The 19,140-nt window shown below is 55.7% G+C and overlaps 1 protein-coding gene across 1 annotated transcript in view; it reads left to right on the top strand.

Moving 5' to 3' along the window:
- SEMA6B (semaphorin 6B) overlaps positions 1-19,140 on the top strand; it is a 25,573-nt gene continuing 6,433 nt past the window's right edge. The window contains exons 1-12 of the mRNA XM_049789290.1: positions 1-125; positions 12,479-12,631; positions 12,730-12,853; positions 13,475-13,535; positions 13,671-13,733; positions 14,234-14,335; positions 14,721-14,811; positions 15,763-15,882; positions 16,582-16,670; positions 17,794-18,011; positions 18,396-18,527; positions 18,928-19,077. Coding sequence (XP_049645247.1) covers positions 12,511-12,631; positions 12,730-12,853; positions 13,475-13,535; positions 13,671-13,733; positions 14,234-14,335; positions 14,721-14,811; positions 15,763-15,882; positions 16,582-16,670; positions 17,794-18,011; positions 18,396-18,527; positions 18,928-19,077 — 1,271 coding nt within the window. The 5' untranslated portion in view covers positions 1-125; positions 12,479-12,510. The remainder of the gene's footprint in view (positions 126-12,478; positions 12,632-12,729; positions 12,854-13,474; positions 13,536-13,670; positions 13,734-14,233; positions 14,336-14,720; positions 14,812-15,762; positions 15,883-16,581; positions 16,671-17,793; positions 18,012-18,395; positions 18,528-18,927; positions 19,078-19,140) is intronic.

Here is a 19,140-nt window from a genome sequence, read left to right on the forward strand (position 1 = left end):
GAGACCGACGCCCCCAGCCCCCCCCTCGCCCGGCCGGGACAGGTGCGGACACCCCCGCCCGCGCCCCGCGCCCCGAGCCCCGCGCCCTGCCCCCTGCGCGCACTCGCCAACGACGCGCCTCCGAGGTAAGCGCCCCGGGCCCGCTGCAAGGGGGATCGCCGTGTGCATGGGGGTCCCGGCGCCCCCGGCGAGGCCCTAGGGATGGGGGGTCCCTCCTCTGCTCCTCTGGATGCATTTGGGTTCTGGGTGGATTTTCTTTTTATTACCTTTTTTGGATTTTTTTTTATTTTAATATTGGGGGAGCTGCATTGGGATACAGAAAAGATGCATCTAGGGGGTCTCTTTTTTTGGGGTGTGGGTCAGTCTAGATGCAGAGGTGCCCCCCCTTGGTTGTCCCCCCCCCAACCCCAGGAGCTCTCCCTCCATCCACTCCAGCGCCTGGCTTGGATTGGGGCCTGGGGCGCTGCGCCCAGGGAGCCCAGAATGGGGGTGGCCTTGGGCTCTGCAGCTGGGGGGGGGGCGCCCGGCTTTGACTGGGGGTCTCTGTGCGGCTATAAAAGACGGTCTGTGGGCCCCGCGGCGGGTGCAGATCGCGGCCCAGGGAGGGGGGCTGTGGAAGCACCAGCCCCCCAAGACTAGAATGGGACAAGGATATGCTTCTGCTGCTGCGTCGCCTACCCCCCCCACAAGCTGGATTGGGGCCCAGGTGGTGGTGGGGGGATGCTTTGCTGGATGAGGGATATATTTTGGGGGGCGGGGTCCTCAGAGCTCAACGACCCCCCCCACTCATCCCATCCCTCCTCCCCACCACCACCACCACCACCACCACCACCACGCGCATCCTCCGCACCACCGCACTGCACAGAGGCCGCCCCCAGACTCCTACTGGGGCCACCCCCCAGCACCCCCTTGGACCCGGACCCGGTCTCGAGGACAAGGAGGGACAGAGAGCAGGCCCGTCCAGAGCCCTCAAAGCTGCAGTGAGGTCCTGGGGGGGAGCAGGGGCCCCCCAAGAGCCGACAAAAGGACAAAGAATGAAGCGTCTTTCTCTCCAGAGCGGGTGGGTGGGGGTGGCCGCGTGTGGCCCCCATGGTGAGGGAACTGATAGGTCCCCCCCCAAGTCGGGTCACGTGTCCCCCCCATGTCCTGCCTGGTGCCTGCCTGCCTGCCGAGTTTGGGGTACCTCCCTCCCCAAGAGGCTGCTGGCTGAAAGATCCTCTCCTTGGCCTCCCCACAGCTAGCATAGAGTCTTCTGAAGTTGGGGTGAACCATTTTCAGACCTTCACCCCCTTTCTGAGACACCTACATCCCCCCCAACTGGAGGGGACCTTGGGGGTCAGGGGGCTCCTCCCTATGACTTTGGAGCAGTAAGGGTGGTTTTCAGGACAGGGGTGCAGCAGGGACCCCCACCCCCTCTCCCAGAACTGTCTTGCAGCTTGCTAGTTTTCTGGGTCCCCACTCCAAAAGCCGAGTTGGGAGACTGTGCCCCTCTCCCAGCCCCCCCACCCCATTCCCTCATGGCCAGGGAGGAAATTTCCAGAAGTTTTGCTGAAACTCGAGGCAGTCGGGGCCCACTTGTGAAAAAATATTGGGGCTCAGGACCCACTGGGAAAGGAGGCGTCTTAGCCGTCCCCCCCCACCCAGGAAGATGGTTTGGGAGTCAGGGTGACCCAGGAGACCCCTTAGAAATGCTTCGGGGTAAGACGCAACCTAGCAGAAAAATCTCATCCTGAATCAACCTGGCACCCCCACTTCAGGACGAATGGGGAAACTGAGTCTGAGGGAAGCAGTGGGATTGTTAGTGGAAAGTTGGATTAGCTAGGCCCCCCCCTTAGAAATGTTCTACTATGTCTAGGACCCACAGATAAGGCTATGGGGGTGCAGGACAGAAATTAGGTCTGGGGGTTCTGGCAGAGAGATCTAGTCTGGGAGGAGAAAGAGCTGTGTGACCCCCAGAAAGGTTGCTTGTCCTCTCTGATCTGAGAATTTTACCCAGCGAGGTCAACGCGGGTGTTTGGCCATCTGCGGGACTGTGGGTGGCCTGGAGCTCAGGGATGGGGGTTTCTGGGGTCCCAAAACAGAGCCTGGAAGAGACAACTCGGCCCCCGTCCCTTGCAAAGGTGACCCTGACGTCAGTGGGCAGCCAGGTGAGCTCTGTCCCTCTGTCCCTAGGGGCTGAAGGACACGCCGGCCACTGCCCATCCCCTGGGAAGGACGTGTCCTGGTCTGATCTTGGGGTGTGCGTCTGGGCTGTGTGCCCGGCCCTTCCCCAGGCCAGGCTCCTATCCAGAAAGGGTCTGGTGGAATCCAGGGAGCTGCCTGAAGGAGGGGGCCTGAAGCTTGTGGCCCACTGGACTGGAGAGGAGGTGGAAGTCTCAGGTGTGGGGAGCAGGAAGGACCAAGGACCCGAAAGCTGAGATTGTTTTCGTGTGTACTTTGGGGGGGGGGGGTCACACCTTCTGGCTACTCTAAGCTCAAGTGCTCAGGGTTTTCTCCTGGCAATGCCTCAGGGCCCAGGCGGTGCTGGGGATCAAACCCAGTCCGCAGGTGAAGCCGCTGCCTTAGCCCCAGGACAAGCGAGAACAGAGCAAGAGCAGAGAGGCTGGGAGTCCTCTTTGTCCCCCAGAGCACTTAGGGACTAGAGGAGGTTTTAACTGGGGTCCACAGGGCCCCCCAAGTAGCATTTCAGCCTTTGAGCAGCCGTGACGAAGGTGCCTCCTGCCCGCCACACCTGCTGCTCGAGCAGAGAAAGGAGCGAGTTCCCCGTCCTGGGAGGCATGCAAGTGGGGATGGGACAAACCCTCTTTTCCCCAGCCCTGGAGAAAGGAGCCTGTGATTGGGGCCGCTGTCTGCCAGAGGGGGTGTTTCTGCAGGGATGTGGACTTGAACCTACTGTGCCCCCCCCAAATTCTCAGCCACTCAAGGAACTGTCAATTTTCAGCTGCTCTTGGGCTCAAGACCCTGTGGGGATCTGGGTTTGACTGTGGTATGTCCTGGTGGGCCATCTTGGATATGAGGATTTTGGGGGTGATAGCACAGTGGGGAGGGCACTTGTCTTGCACATGACCCCCTAGGTTTGATCTCTGTCATCCCATAGAGACCCCCGAGTCCTCCCTTCCTCCTTTCCTCCTCTCCAAAATCTCCATCTCTCAGCCACAAGCACTTTAGCTACAGTGACAGGATGTAGGTGACTTGGGGAGGACTATGCTCCCCATCTCCCTTACCTCCTTGGTGCTCCCCCTTGGCCCTCAGCTTACAGGTGATGCTTTCCATGTGGACTACAACTCCCAGCATGCACCTGCCTTGGCCCAGGCCTGCTTCCCCAGGGCTGACCTAAAAAAACAAGTGACCTTTCTCAGGAACCAGGAGGATTATGGGTTCTTGGGGTTGAGGGGTAGAGAACTGGTCCCAGGGACCCTGACAGGCAGTACCCCACACTCGGTGACCCCAGAATCCCAGCCGTGATAATGCTATAACTGTGACACCTGCATGGCCTTCTAGCAGCTTCCAGAAGGAAGGACAACTGAGGCAGACACTGGCCCTAGAGAGTCAGGGATTTACACCAAAGTGGGGCATTGGGGCTGGGGCCTTAATGGATGCTTAATGGATGTGGAAGGGTGAGCAGTGAGAGAATGATCTTTCTTCCCTGCCCAGAACCTCCTGTCAGTTGCCACGACCAGTCTGATCTTTTTCTCAGTCCTGCCGATGTCCTGGCCTTAATCCCCACATCCGCTACACGCAAATGCTATTTTCTTTTCTTTAGGGTGGAACTATTATTTTGGGAAAAGGAGGCACCCCCGGAGATGCTCAGGGATTCCTCCTGGTGGTGCTCAGGGGACTCTATGGGATGCCGGGGATCGAACTGGGGTCGGCCACATGCCAGGCAAACGCCCTCCCCGCTGTGCCAACAGTCCACTCTCTAGACTTGAATTTTTCCCTTCTCTTGACTTTGGGGTGGCGCTCAGGCCTTCCTCCTGCTTCTGCCCTTAGGCAGACAGTGCTCCTGACAATGCTCCGATGGGATGCTGGGGATTGAACCGGGCTGGGCCACATGCAAGGCCAGCAACGCCCTCCCCACTGTGCCATCTCTCAGGCTCCAAGGTTTGAACTTTTCAACAAGCCCTGACAGGGGGAAGTGCCAGGCGGCGTCTGTTGTTTATCTTCCTTCTCCAGAAAAAAAAAAATTAAAATTTAAGAGAGGAATCATTTTGAAAGGCTGGAAAGTGGGCCAGAGTGGTGGCACAGCGATAGGGCTTTTGCCTTGCACACAGCTGACCTAGGATGGTCCCTCAAGCCAGGAGTAACCCCTGAGCATCACTGGATGTGACCCCCCCCCAAAAAAAAACCAAAATAAAAATAAAATAAAATAAAAAAGGCTGAAAAGTGCCTCCCCTCATGGCCCTGCTGGGGTAAGGGGAGAGTTCTGCTGGGGACCCAGGCGCCCACTGTGCCCTGCCCGGGTGTACCTCGCAGCTCAGGGGGGCGCTTAGAGTCTTTCAGGGGGGTGCCATGATCTCCCCAGGACAAGGATATTGGGTGATGTAGCTGCCCAGGGCGGTGCTGTCGGGCACAGAGGGTGTCGGTGGCATCTCCGCGAGGGTGGCAATTGAGCTGAGACCTGGCAAGGGCGAAGGAGCCTCCGGCCCGGGTTCCCAGGCGGTGAGGCGAACCCCAGGGCACATATGCCAAGGTCTTGGGGTGCAGGACGGTGGGACTGGATGAACAGCCTGGAGCAGGCCCACGGGGTGCAGGCCAGTGAGTCAGGGGAGACGATTGCAGGAGATGGCAGGGAGGGGGAGACCGCTGTGCAAAGGGGGTGCTTGCTGGGTGGGCTAAGGGGGACCCTGCTTGGACCCCAGCCTGGGGGACTTGGGCCAAGGGGCGCAGGCCTGTGGAGTGTTCGCGCGCGCCATCTGGCGGCCGCTGCGGGGAAGCACTTGTGCCAGCAGAACCAAAGAATTTGGGGGAGCTTAGAAAAGGGGGAAGGGCTAAATTTTTCCTTTTCTTTTTTTGGGGGGCCACACCTGGCCGTGCTCAAGGGTATTTCTGTCTCTGAGCTCAGGGATCATTCCTGGCAGTGCTCAGAGGACTCTATAGGATGCCAGGGATCAAACCTGGGTATTTCTCTGGGTCCCCCCCTTGCTCCTTCTTTTCCCCCCCATCCCCCCTGCATCCTTTAGGGTCCCCTGGAGCACTGCCAGGAGTGATCCCTGAGCACAGATCCTGGAGCAAGCCCTTAGCATCCCTGAGTGTGGCCCCAAAAGTGAAAAAGGGAAATCAGAAAGGAAAAAAAAAAGTGATATGAAGATTCACCCTGTGACCTGGGTTCCATTCCCAGCTCAGCCATCATCCCTGAGCTGTGTGGCTTAGGGCAGGTTGCTAACCCTCTCTGAGCCTGCAATTTCCTGCCCTATCCTGCTCTTCTTTCCATTCTATGTTTGCTCTGAGTCTCCCTCCAGGAAGTGGGGAGTCCTCCCACTCCAGGGACATGAGGCATAGATTGGGGTGGTGGGAGATGGAACACCCCTGGGGTCACCCCAAAATATAGAGCCCCCTGCCCCCTGCTCTCTTCCTCCGCCCTAGCCCATTTCTCACGCCCCAGCCGCTGGTGCCTCCCCTTCCCGCATCTCTGCCATTTCTGAGCCCTGATTCAGCCTGCCTGACATCCACTCTGACCCCCAGGGTCATCCCCTAGGGGCTGGTTTCCCATCTTTGTCATCTTCGAGTTCCTTGGGGGAGTCTCCTGTCTCACCAGCCTCCAGGCAGGATCCCCCCCCACTTTGCTGTCCCATCTCCCACAGCCTTCCCCTTCCCTCCCCTCTAGGTCAGCCCCCCAGCTCCGCCTCCCAGACACGCCTCTGGAATGTACTTGGATCAGAAACTGGGTTGTGTGCTTAAAACTGGTGGTTCCCCTGAGCTCCAAGGCATCCGGTAACTCCTGTTAAGCACCCCAAATTAAGACACTGCGCACAAGGATCGGGACCACCCTAAAATGAAATTCCCTGGTGCCGATAGATATTTATTTTTATTTTTGGTTTTGCGGCTACACCCGGCGGCGCTCAGGGGTTACTCCTGGCTTTGCGCTCAGAAATCGCTTCTGGCAGGCACGGGGGACCAAATGAGATGCCAGGGATCGAACCCAAATCCTATTTGGGTCGGCAGCGTGCAAGGCAAACGCCCTAACACTGCTATCTTTCCAGCCCCCCATATGTACATATTTTTTAGGAGAGAAAATTTGGGCCACATCCGATGATACTCAGGGCTGACTCCTTGTGGGGGCTTGGGACACTCTCTGGGATGCCCAGGATCGAACCCCGGTCAGCCCCCTGCAAACAGAGCCCTTTTCTGGGAGTCTATGAGTCCCATGGGAAGCCTACACCCCAGTCCAGATTCCTGAAGGACGCCCCCTGGAGGGGGCTAATTATCCGAGGGTGTAAGTGACACTAATTTCCCTGCAAAATTGCATCATCCAGAATTCTGGCCCCTAATTACCAGCTACGCCTCTCATTTCCTTCCCTGTGGCCCAATTCCCAAATTGTGATTAAAATTAATCACCAGACCGCCTCCCCCCACCCGCCCCATCTGGGCGGGGAGCCCTGTATTTCCCACTTGAGGTCTTGCCTCCACTGTCCCCCCACTGTTTCCCACAGAGGTCCTCCCCTTCCCCAATTTGCCCTTCTGGGGTCCCAGCATCTTTGTCACCCACTGGTAGATTGTACATTGGGGTATCAGTCCCCCACTAAGACAGGCCCTCATGTGACTTGGGTACCCGCTCTGTCCTGAGTGGCCTTTTTGTTGTTTTTTTTTTTCCCTAGGGGCCACACCCAGCAATATTCAGGGCTGACTTCTGGCTCTGTACTCAGGGATCACTCCTGACAGTGCTTAGGGGGACCCTATGGGATGTCGGGGATCGAACCCGGGTCAGCTGTGTGCAAGGCAAACACCCTACCCTCTGTGCTGTCGCTCTGTCCTGGGTAACTTTGATTAGGTGACTTCTGCAGATGTGGGGTAAGGGGGCCAGAGCTGGTCTCAGCTGATTCTTAGGGGTGTGGGAGAAGCCATTTGTGGGTTCAGCCCAGCCCCTCAGGGAGTGAATCCAATCGTTGGATCCTGAGACCAAGAGAAGCTGCTTTGTGGAAGATCACAGGAGAGTATGTGGGAGTTCAGCTACTGGGGTGCAGAGAGAGACAGAGAGTAGAGGGGGAGGGCCTTTTGCCTTGCATGTAGCCAACCTGGGTTTAATCCCTGGTACCGCTTAGGGTCCCCTGAGCCTTTTCAGGACTGATCCCATAGCACAGAGTACAGAATAACCGTGTGCACTGCCAGGTGGGCCCCCCAAATCCAAAACAAACAAACAAACAAACAAACAAACAAACAAACAAGAGCTTATTCCCTGGCCCTGTTGCTGCTGGGGAAGCCTGAAAAAGACATTCTTCCAGATCTTTCCAGAGTGGGGATCTAGGGTATGTGTGTATGTATGAATGTGTGTCTGTGTTTTTTTTTTCGGGGGGGGGGGTGGTCGTTCATCCAGCTTGAGCATCAGGCTGCGTCCAGGGCCACCGTGAAGGACCAGCCCAGAGATGGTAGTGAAGGCCGTGAGGTTGCACAGCACTGTCTGTCTGTCCTGATCCTCCTAGGGGAGGGTCCCCCATCTCTAGCCCCCCACATGGGCTATGGAAAGAGGTTCCCCACAACCAGAGCACTAGAGAAGGTGGGAAACTCAGGAACCTGGCCCAGGCTGCTGTCTTTATCTGGGCCGGGCAGTGATGGGTTAAATCATCACAGAGCCAGGCTGGGGGAGTCCAGAGGGGCTCCCCGCCTTCTCAGGGCCTCTCCTACCCTCAGGGACACCCTCTGTTGGCTCATCCGTTCCTAGACAGCCCCATGATGGGGGCGCCTGGCAGCTGTAAGAGGAGCCGGTAACGGAGCCTCCCCAGGCGGTCACTCGATCCCCCTGACAACGTGCCAGGCTCCAGCTGGAATCCAGAGGGGCCACTGCTCACAGACGCTCCTTCCGTGGAACTGGAGACGGGAGCGCAAAGCTGGCCCCATCCCTGCCCCCCAATACAGCCACACCTGCCCCCCAACTTTTCCAGGAGTTTGCAGGAGCCCAGAGAGGGTGACGCCTGTCCCAAGACCACCACGGTCTGACCAGCTCGTCCTAGTCTCTAATGTTATTATTTTTATTTTATTTTATTTTATTTTTGGGTTTTGGGTCATACCTGGCATCATTTAGGGGTTCCTCCTGGCTCTGTGCTCAGAAATCACTCCTGGCAGGCTCAGAGGATCATATGGGATGCTGGGCATCGAACCCGGGTTAGCAGCATACAAAGCAAACACCTTACTCATTGTGTTATTGCTCTAGCCCTGTTAAGGTTTTTTTTTTTTTTTTTTTGTGGGGGGGAGGCCCCATTCCTGGTGCTACTCAGAGGTGACTCCCAGTTTTGTGCTCTTTGGGGGCTGATCTAGGCAGTGCCAAGGGTCGAATCTTGGGGTTCCTGTTCCGCCACATGGATTCTCCAGCCACTTTAGGTTTGTTTTATCTAGGACATTCCTTGGGTCTCCCCACAATCCAGCAGAACCAGCTTGTCTTGTGTTTATTTATTTTGGGGCCACACCCGGTGATGCTCAGGGCTGGCTCCCGGCTCTGCAGTCAGGGATCACTCCTGGCAGTGCCGGGGGGACTCTATAGGATGCCAGGGATCGAACCCAGGTCAGCTGCGTGCAAGGCAAGTGCCCTCCCCGAGGTGCTATGGCTCTCACCCCGAGTAAGGTGGGTTTTCACCCCAAAGGGTATGTTAGAGCCAGGGTCATGTATACACTGAGGGTCCCGGTGGTGCTCTCATACATGTGGTCTCTAGAGGGCGCTCACAATGGGATGGTTCGGGGCTCCCAGACAGCTCGAGCGCCAGAATTGTGTGTTCTGTATGTGGGAAGCTGTAGGGATCGAACTCTGGGCCTCATTTCATGACTGCCCATTTTACACTTTCAGCTACAGAGCTCTCTGCAGACCTGGGGCGATGGGTTGGTTTATTCTACATTGTTGATTTTAATCTGGTTGTAAAATGTACACAGAAGAGCTGGGACCAGGGGAGGGGGAGAGAATGACGTCAATATGTCCCGACGCAGGAAGCACCACTTGGTAGAACATTCCAGAAGAAAATTTGCACTTAGAAGAAGTTAATTATGGGACCAGAGAGATAGCCCAGCGGCGTTTGCCTTGCAAGCAGCCGATCCAGGAGCAAAGGTGGTTGGTTCGAATCCCGAATCCTGATGTCCCATATGGTCCCCCGTGCCTGCCAGGAGCTATTTCTGAGCAGACAGCCAGGAGTAACCCCTGAGCATCGCCGGGTGTGGCCCAAAAACCAAAAAAAAAAAAAAAAAAAAAGAAGAAGTTAATTATGGAAGCAACATTGATGACAGGGTTCGAGATCAGAGGTGCCGGAGGACATGGAGTCTGGGATCCTAGGGAATTCATGCTTGCCTCAGTTTCTCCCTGAGTTTTATGGCTATCCCTCCCATTCCCAAGGGCCTAAATGCATTTTATTTATTTTTGATTGTTTGGGGGGGGCACACCTGGCAGTACTCAGGATTCTGCACTCAGGGATCACTCCTGGCAGTGCTCGGGGGACCCTGTGGGATACTGGGGATCAAACCTGAGTTAGCTGCATGCTAGGCAAACGCCCTTCCCACTCTGATGACTCTCCTGGCCAGCTTTAGGTTTAATTTTCATTTTTATTGTGGGGGCGAGACCATACAGGAGGTGTTTGGGGCTGACTACTGGCTCTGCTCTCACTCCTGACGGTGCTCAGGGGAACTTTATGGGGATTGAACCCGGATCAGTCGTGTGCAAAGCAGATGCCCTCTCCGCTGTACTATTGTTCCAATACCTGAGTTTAATTTTTGGGGGGGGCTCACACCTGGCAGTGTTCAAGGGTTACGCCTGACTCTACGCTCAGAAATCACATCTGGCAGGCTCAGGGAACCACATGGGATGCCGGGATTCGAACCACCATTCTTCTGCATGCAAGGCAAATGTCCTATCTCCATGCTATCTCTCTGGCCCCTGAGTTTAAAAATGTTTTTTTTGGGGGGCCACACCCGGCGGTGCTCAGGGGTTACTCCTGGCTGTCTGCTCAGAAATAGCTCCTGGCAGGCACGGGGGACCATATGGGACTCCGGGATTCAAACCAACCACCTTTGGTCCTGGATGGCTGCTTGCAAGGCAAACGCCGCTGTGCTATCTCTCCGGGCCCTAAAAAAGGTTTTAATTTGGTGGGACCAGAGGGACCCCAGGGTGCTCAGGGGCGCCCCCTGGTGGTACCCAGCAGCCCAAGTGCTACAGAGACAGCGGGTGTTAGGTTTGGCAAGGCGAGCGCCTTGATCCGTGCATTAATCTCACCAGCCTCTGTTCTTTTCTCTCTTGTTCTTGATTTATTTTGGGTTTTGGGGCACTCCTAGTGGTGCTCCAGGCTGACTCTGGGCTGACTCTGGCATCAGCAGTCCAGGCGAGAGCTCAGACCTGGGGATTTGAACCCTGGTCGGCCTCATGCCAAGCAACTTCCCGAATTCTGGATAATCCTGAGGGGCTTCACTGCTAGGCGAGGTGCAGGTGTATATGTGTGTGTGTGTGTGTGTGTGTGTGTGTGTGTGTGTGTAGGCGGCTAGGACTGCATCATGCCCCCCCCCCAGGAACTGCAGGAGGGAAGGAGCCGGGGAAGGAAATCTTGAAGGAAATGGGCTGGGCCCCTATCTCCCCCCACTACACACATGTGAGATCTGGGTGAAGAGTGAGTCACAAATCCTGGAAGTTGAGGGTCACGGGGCGGAAACGGCTCTGGTCCACACAAGGTCTTCCTGTTTTTATGGCCTTTGAGAAAGTTCCCGCTTCACCTCCATTTCCAAAGTTGCAGGGACCCCCCACGGGGTCTGCTAGGACTGGGAGATAGATGTCCCTGGCCGTTCAAATGGGGAAACTGAGGCACAGGGCTTGCCCAGAATCGATGAGACTAAAGAGTTTCTGACGGGGCTTCTGGGGGACATGGATTGATCGTCAGTATCAGGCCGGGGAGCAGAGGTCTTCAGAGGGTGAGTTTTAAGTGTACCCCACTAACCTCATCCTCATCCTCACCCTTGGGGCACACCCATAACATGCTTGGCAGGGACTTCTTTTTTGGGGGAGAGGTTCTCAAAGCTGACTGCTGGCTCTGCACTCAGGGATCACTCCTGGCAATGCTCAGGGGACCTTATGGGATGCCAGGGATCGAACCAGGGGCTGTCAAGTGCCAGGCAAGTGCACTCCCTGTTTTCCTATACCAGCCCCCTGGCAGGGTCTGTTAATTATGTGGAAATAGCAGAGGGAAAACGGGACCCCTGAGAGGTCCTCAGATTCTATTATTGGGGATTGGAAAACAGAAAGTGGAGCCACTAGAATGAGAAACATTCTTGATTTAGGCTCAGTAATCCTGAGCTGTCTTTTTTTTTGTTTTGTTTTGTTTTTTTGGGGCCACACCCGTTTGATGCTCAGGGGTTACTCCTGGCTAAGCGCTCAGAAATTGCCCCTGGCTTGGGGGACCATATGGGACGCCGGGGGATCGAGCTGCGGTCCTTCCTTGGCTAGCACTTGCAAGGCAGACACCTTACCTCTAGTGCCACCTCGCCGGCCCCGAGAAACGTTCTTTATTTTGTGATTATAAAAGATTGCATTTCATGGAGCCGGAGCAATAGCACAGCGGGGAGGGTGTTTGCCTTGCACGTGGCCGACCCGGGTTGGGTTCGATCTTGGCATCCCATAGGGTCCCCCGGGCACCTCTAGGATTGATTCCTGAGTGCAGCAGAGCCAGGAGAAGAGTAGTGCTAGAGCCAGAAGGAACCCCTGAGAGTCGCAGAGGGTGTCCCCAAGACCTAAAATAGAAATAATAACAAAGGTAAAAGATTGCAATTTCCACGTGGGGCTTTGTAAAATTTCAAAAGCCTTTGAATTTGGCTTGTGCCTTTGCTTTTACGATTTTTCCCCCCAATTGGGGGTGAGGAGCCGGAGGAATAGCACAGTGGGTAGGGTGTTTGCCTTGCACACAGCTGACTCTGGAGCGACCCGGGTTTGATGCCCGGCATCCCATTGGTCTCCGAAGCCTGCCAGGAGCGATATGTGAGCACAGAGCCAGGAGTAACCCCTGAATGCTACTGGTATGGCCCAACCCTCCAATTTTGGGGTGTTTGTGTGTGTACTGGGAACTGACCGTGCCCTTAGGATGCTGAAGGTGCTGTCTCAACTTTCTCGTTCTTCCTCATGCGTTGCGACCGTTGCTGGGCTTCAGGAAATCGTGAAAAAGTTGGGCTTTGATTACAAATCCTTGATTACAAATCCGCCTGTAAAAGGGAAATGCAGGGGTCACCACGGCCCGCGCGCGCCTCCTGCTGGCGGCAGGTGGGACTGCAACCCACGCGTCTCATCCATCCCTTACCCCCCCCCACTCAGGGATCAACACCCCATCGCCCCCGGACCTCGCCATGCGGACCCCAAGGGCGCCTCCTCTCCGCCCGGCCCTACAGATCCTGCTGCTACTACTGGGGGGAACCTACGGCCTTTTTCCCGAGGAGTCTCCGCCACTTAGTGTGGCCCCCAAGGACTGTAAGTAGGGAAAGTTGGGGGTGGGTGGGAAATGGGTGCCTCTGGGTCCCCAGGATCAGTATCAGCCCTGGATCTTTATCTCCTGCCCTGTCCCCCAGATCTGAACCACTATCCCGTGTTCGTGGGCAGTGGGCCTGGACGCCTGAGATCCCCAGAGGAGACCAGCGACCTCAATATTCAGCGTGTCCTGCGGGTTAACAGGACTCTGTTCATTGGGGACAGGTATGGGGGGATTCAGGGAATGTGGGGGGCACCACATGACAGAACCTGCGGTTTGGCTGCTGTGGGGGCCCTGCTGTGTGTCTCTGAGGCTCTTCCAGGGGGGTGGCACCCAGAGGAATGGGATCACGGGGGAATCACTTAGGGCCCCAATTCATTGGGTCCCTTTTAGGGGACGTTGTAGTGGCCCCCTCTGGGCTGTGTGGCCATGTATGTCGAGATCAGAATAAAAAGAAGCCAGTTGTGGTGGAATAAGAAAGAAAAAAAGATATGTAGCCTGTGACTCCATCCTGTGCAAAGGTCCTGGGCCAGAAAGGGGTCTGTCTGGGACAGGGGAGGCAGAAGAGCAATGGGGCTGGGGAGGACAGACAGGCAGGGCCTGGGGCATCTTTTAGTGGTAGCTTCGGAGAAAACTAATATGTTGCATTGCAGGTGATTCTCAGTTGGTAGCTGGGCTGCTCAAGGGGCTTATTAGCTGATTGTGGGGTGCAGACCTCGGAGGAGCAGGCTTGGGGGGGTCCAAATCAGCAGAGGAGATGCTCGGAGCATTTGGCATCTCCCTCCTGGAGGCTGTGAGGTGAGGGCAGGCCATTGCCCTCCTTGCTAACAACATCCCTCCCCCAGGGACAGCCTGTACCAGGTGGACCTGGAACCCTCCACATCATCAGAGCTTCGGTACCAGAGGGTGAGCACTGAAGCTGGAGATGCGGAGGGAAGAGTCTGGGTTCGAAGCTCTCAACAAAGGGGTTTGGCCCTACGTGACTGTGCCCCGAGAGGGGTCTCTGACCTCTGCTCCCTCACCCACTCTTTCTACCTGCAGAAGCTGACGTGGCGTTCAAACCCCAGTGACATCAGCGTGTGTCGCATGAAAGGCAAACAGGAGGTAGGGCGGCTCTGGCCACGGCCCCAATCAACCATGACCATGCCCCCAAACATCATGGCCACGCCCTCAACAGCATGACCACGCCCTCATCTAGCCATGGCCACACCCAGACCAATCACTGCTTTGTCTGATCAGCTATAGCCACGCCCTAACCACCTATGGCCACGCCCAAGCAACGATGGCCGCGCCCCCAAACATAGCCACACCTCGCCCGATTTTGGCCACACCCAGACCTATTATGGCCTTGTCCTGACCAGCTATAGCTACGCCCCAATTAGCCATGACCACGCCCAAAAGACCACGACCACGCCCCCAAACACCCACGCCCACGCCCACAAACATCCCTATCTATCCTGGACCTTGATGTTGCCATGGTTCCACCCTGTACCCCTTCTTTAGACATGGAGGGGGTACCAGACACAAAGAATTTTCTTGGGTTGTTTCCTTGTTTTGGGGGGTCCTGGCCACGCCCACCACCCACCCGGCTTCCCCGCATGCAGGGCGAGTGTCGCAACTTTGTCAAAGTGCTGCTGCTGCGGGACAATTCCACGCTCTTCGTGTGCGGCTCCAACGCCTTCAACCCCGTGTGCGCCAACTACAGTGTGAGTCTCTGGCCTGCCGGGGCCCAGCTTCTTCGCGCCCCCGGGGCAGCCTCCAGGACCCTTTTCCCCCTGCTTGGCTCTTACAGGCAGCCTTCCTGAGTTTGCTCTTTCCTGGGAGGTAGTTGGGCCACACCCAGGAATCTCTCTTGTTGGGCTCGGGGATATGCTGAGGCTTGAACCTGGGTTGGCTGTAACAAGGCCAGCGTCATCCCCGCAATTTGATTTTTATTTTGATTCTCAGACCCCATGATTTTTCTGTTCAGCTCCACGAGCCAAAGCCCATTAATTTAACTAACTTGGGGTGCCTCTCAGGGCTATTTTGTCGGAGCTAGGAAGCTCTGGGGGCAGCCAGGTTTGACATGTCACTCACCTCTGTTCCCCGCAGACCGACACACTGAAGCCCATCGGGGACAACATCAGTGGCATGGCTCGCTGCCCGTATGACCCCAAACATGCCAACGTCGCCCTCTTCTCTGGTAAGTGCACCCCCTCATCTCTGACCAGCCCTGTGAGGTGTGGTCATGCCCACCCGACCCACTCCAGGAGGGCAAAATGTCCACTAAGGGGGAGGACTCAGCCCTGCCAGGCAGTGTAGTGACAAGGAGACACACTTCAGCCCTCCAGGATCTAGACTTGAGACTTGAGGACAGTTTTTTGTTTGTTTGTTTATTTGGGGACACACTGAGCGGTGCTTTGGACTCACTCCTGGCTCTGTGCCTAGGGATCACTCTTAGAGGTGCTGAGGGGAGCCTATGGGGTGCTGGGAATCGAACTCAGGTCTGCTGTGTGCAAAGCAATAGCCCTATACGCTGTCTTATCACTCTGTTTTGCTTTTGTTTAGCAATGCTTAGCACTGTGGTAGGGTGTTTGCCTTGCACGCAGCAGGTTCAGGACAGACAGTGGTTAGAATCCTGGCATCCCCTGAGCCCAGAGAGATAGCACAGCGGCGATTGCCTTGCAAGCAGCCGATCCAGGACCAAAGGTGGTTGGTTTGAATCCCGGTGTCCCATATGGTCCCCGTGCCTGCCAGGAGCTATTTCTGAGCAGACAGCCAGGAGTAACCCCTGAGCACCGCCGGGTGTGACCCAAAAACCAAAAAGAAAAAAAAAGAAAAGAATCCTGGCATCCCATATGGTCCCCTGAGCCTGCCAGGAGCAATATTTCTGAGCGCAGAGCCAGGAGTAACTCCTGAGCGCCGATAGGTGTGACCCAAAAACAAAACAAAACAAAACAAAACAAAAAAAAGAAAGTTACTCTCAGCTCAGTGCTCAGGGGGTGACTCCCAGCAGTGCTCAGGTGACCCTATGATTTCACCTACATGCTAAGCGTATACAGCATCTGTCTAGCTCTGAGACTGGACTCAAAGCAACTCTGTGATTATTATTTCCTCTCTGTCCTGCCTCTTGCCCCTTCAACACTCCATCCAGACGGGATGCTTTTCACAGCCACTGTCACCGACTTCTTGGCTATTGATGCTGTCATCTACCGAAGTCTTGGAGACCGGCCCACTCTGCGGACCGTGAAACACGACTCCAAGTGGTTCAAAGGTGCCTTGGGAACCCACTGGGCAGCTGTGGCTTCCTAGATCCCCTCATTAGAATAATAGTCCCAGGGCCAGGGCAAAGCCAGAAGGAGGACCCATCTTGCTTTATCTCTGAAACCTTTTTGGCTTATTTGGGGGGGAAATAAAGTTGGAAGGAAAAAGAAGATTCAAGTTGGATGCAGGGCCCGGAGAGATAGCACAGCGGCGTTTGCCTTGCAAGCAGCCCATGCAGAACCAAAGGTGGTTGGTTCGAATCCCAGTGTCCCATATGGTCCCCCGTGCCTGCCAGGAGCTATTTCTGAGCAGACAGCCAGGAGTAAGCCCTGAGCACCGCCAGGTGTGGCCCAAAAACCAAAAAAAAAAAAAAAAAGTTGGATGCAAATTAGAATTGGCGAGAAATGGCCCTGGAACTTCCAAAGGAGAAAAGCGCTTCGATTTTGAGGGGTGGGGGCCCGAGTGATAGTTGATGCTGTGTGGGTAGGTGTAGCTTGTGGTCTCGGTGTAGACACAGTGAGTTGTAGGCTCTGACACCTCCCACCAGACACATGCCCCAGAGAAACAAACTCTGAGTCTGTTTTGTCGGGATGAACTGCCAATGCCCCTTTTCACCAGAAAAGCACCCCCCACACTTATCTTCCAAGCCCTAGAAATACCTCCTCGCCCATCGGGGGGCTGGTTGTGACCCACCACCTCTTCCCTACAGACCCCTACTTTGTCCGTGCGGTGGAGTGGGGGAATCACATTTACTTCTTCTTTCGGGAGATTGCCATGGAGTTTAACTATCTGGAGAAGGTAAGGCGTCCCTCACCCACAGAAGTACGGAATGGGGCCAGGAAAGGCTCTGATTCTGGATCAAGATGGCTCATGGGTCAGCCACCATCCACCACCAACATCCTTATATCCGCCCACCCACTCACCCATCCAGCCATCCCTCCATTCATCCACCCATCATCCATCCACTCACTTATCCTTCCACCCACCCACCCATCCATCTACCATTCACCCATCATCCATCCACCCACCCATCTACCCACTCATCCACCACTCATCCACCCATTCATCCACCCACCCACTCATTCATCCATCCATTCACCCATCCATCATCCATCCACCCCCTCTTCCTTCTACCCACCCACCCATCCATCCATCAATTCACTCATCATCTATCCACCTACCCATTTACTCACCCAACCACCCACCCATTCATCCACCCATCCATCCATCAATCCACCCATTATCCATCCACCTATCCACTCATCTACCCATTATCTATCCACCCACCCATTTAATAACCCACCCACCCATCCATGTACTCACCCACTCATCCTTCTACACATCCACCATCCATCCACCATTCCACCCACCCATTTATTAACCTACCCACTATCCATCCCCCCACCCATTTACCCACCGATCCATCAGTCCATCCATCCATCCATCCACCCATCCATCCATCCACCCACTTATCCTTCTACCCATCCACCCAACCATCCATCCACTCACCCACCCACCCACCCACCCACCCATCCATCCATCCATCCATCCATCCATCCATCCATCCATCCATCCATCCATCCATCCATCCATCCATTCATCCCATCCCTAATGCAACTAGACAGCCAGATAGTTAAGCACACAATTTACCTTTTGCTACTGGTGTGCCCTGGGGCACACACTTTGAGCCTCAGTTTCCCCATCAGTGAATCTTTTTCTCTGGGGGGTGGCTGGAGGTCCTCCAAGGCTGCAGCCGATGCCGGGGCTTGGTCTTGGATTGGGTGAACGCAGGGCAAGTGCTTAACCGCTGTCCGCCCTTCTGTCCATCTGTCCCTCCTCCCATCTGTCTATCCTTCCTCCTGCCTGTCTCTTTTCCTGTCTGTCTGTCCATCCTCCCCACCCGTCTGTCTGCCGTGCCCAGGTAGTGGTGTCCCGCGTGGGACGGGTGTGTAAAAACGATGCGGGAGGCTCACCCCGAGTGCTGGAGAAGCAGTGGACATCCTTCCTCAAAGCGCGGCTCAACTGCTCGGTGCCCGGCGACCCCCACTTCTACTTCAATGTGCTGCAGGCTGTCACGGGTGTGGTCAACCTGGGGGGCCGACCCGTGGTCCTCGCTGTCTTCTCCACCCCCAGCAATAGGTCAGTGGATGGACAGAAGCCAGACCCGCACCTGCTAAGGCTGGTATTCCAGAATGGTACAACTGAGGAAGTTTGGGAGAGCTTCCGGGAACAGGGGACATTGTTATTTATGCTTTGGGGCAGTAAGGGAAGAGAAAGAGAGTTGTAGTGGTAGGAAGAGCAGCATGTGCAAAGGCCCTGGGACTTCAGAGAAAGTCCAGTAGGGCTTCCTCGAAGAGGGGACATTGTTATTTAAACTTTGAAGTAGTGAGTGGTGGGCAGATGGTCCAGGGTCAGGGAGGACAGAAGTGAGCTCTGGAGATGAAGGTCTGGCATTGGTGGGGTGAGCAGGTTGGACTGGGGAGCACCTTCCGCTCACCCCCCCCACCGTCCCCCTGTCTCCAGCATCCCTGGCTCAGCTGTATGCGCCTTCGACATGACTCACGTGGCTTCTGTGTTCGAGGGTCGCTTCCGAGAGCAGAAATCACCTGAGTCCATCTGGACGCCAGTCCCGGAAGATCAGGTGCCCCAGCCACGGTGAGGACCCCCACACACACCCCATTTGAGGGCCAGAGTCAGGACCCCTGACTAGGCCTTGGAGGACCAGGTTTCCAGATGTTGAGATCTCACAGCGTGAATGACCCTTTGCAGACACGGGAGACTGGAATCAGAATTTTGTTTTTGTTTTTGTTTTTGCACTCAAATGACCAGTGACCCCTCACCATTTTTTGGAGGGGATTTCCTTGTTCTCCTTTCTGCACCCAGGTACAGATGCATTCAGAATGTAGATTAGGTAAACTGAGGCCCTATAACTACTTTGCAGCCAAAGAGGTAGATAGTACAGTGGGTAAGGCACTAGCCTTGCATGCTGCTGACCTGGATCCAATCCCCGGGACCCCCAGGCCTGTGTTGACCCACCCTTTGTCCTTCCTCCCAGTCCTGGTCGCTGTGTAGTTCCTGGCATGCTTTACAACACCTCCAGTGCTCTCCCAGATGAGATCCTCAACTTCGTTAAGACGCACCCGCTGATGGACGAGGCGGTGCCCTCGCTGGGTCAGGGACCCTGGATCGTGCGGACACTCCTGTGGTCAGTCTCTGGAGTGGGCCAGGGTGGAGATGGGAGGCTGATATGATGTGATGCAGGAGGAAG

Source organism: Suncus etruscus, chromosome 15, assembly GCF_024139225.1.
Source record: "Suncus etruscus isolate mSunEtr1 chromosome 15, mSunEtr1.pri.cur, whole genome shotgun sequence".
In the NCBI taxonomy this organism is placed as follows: Eukaryota; Metazoa; Chordata; class Mammalia; order Eulipotyphla; family Soricidae; genus Suncus; species Suncus etruscus.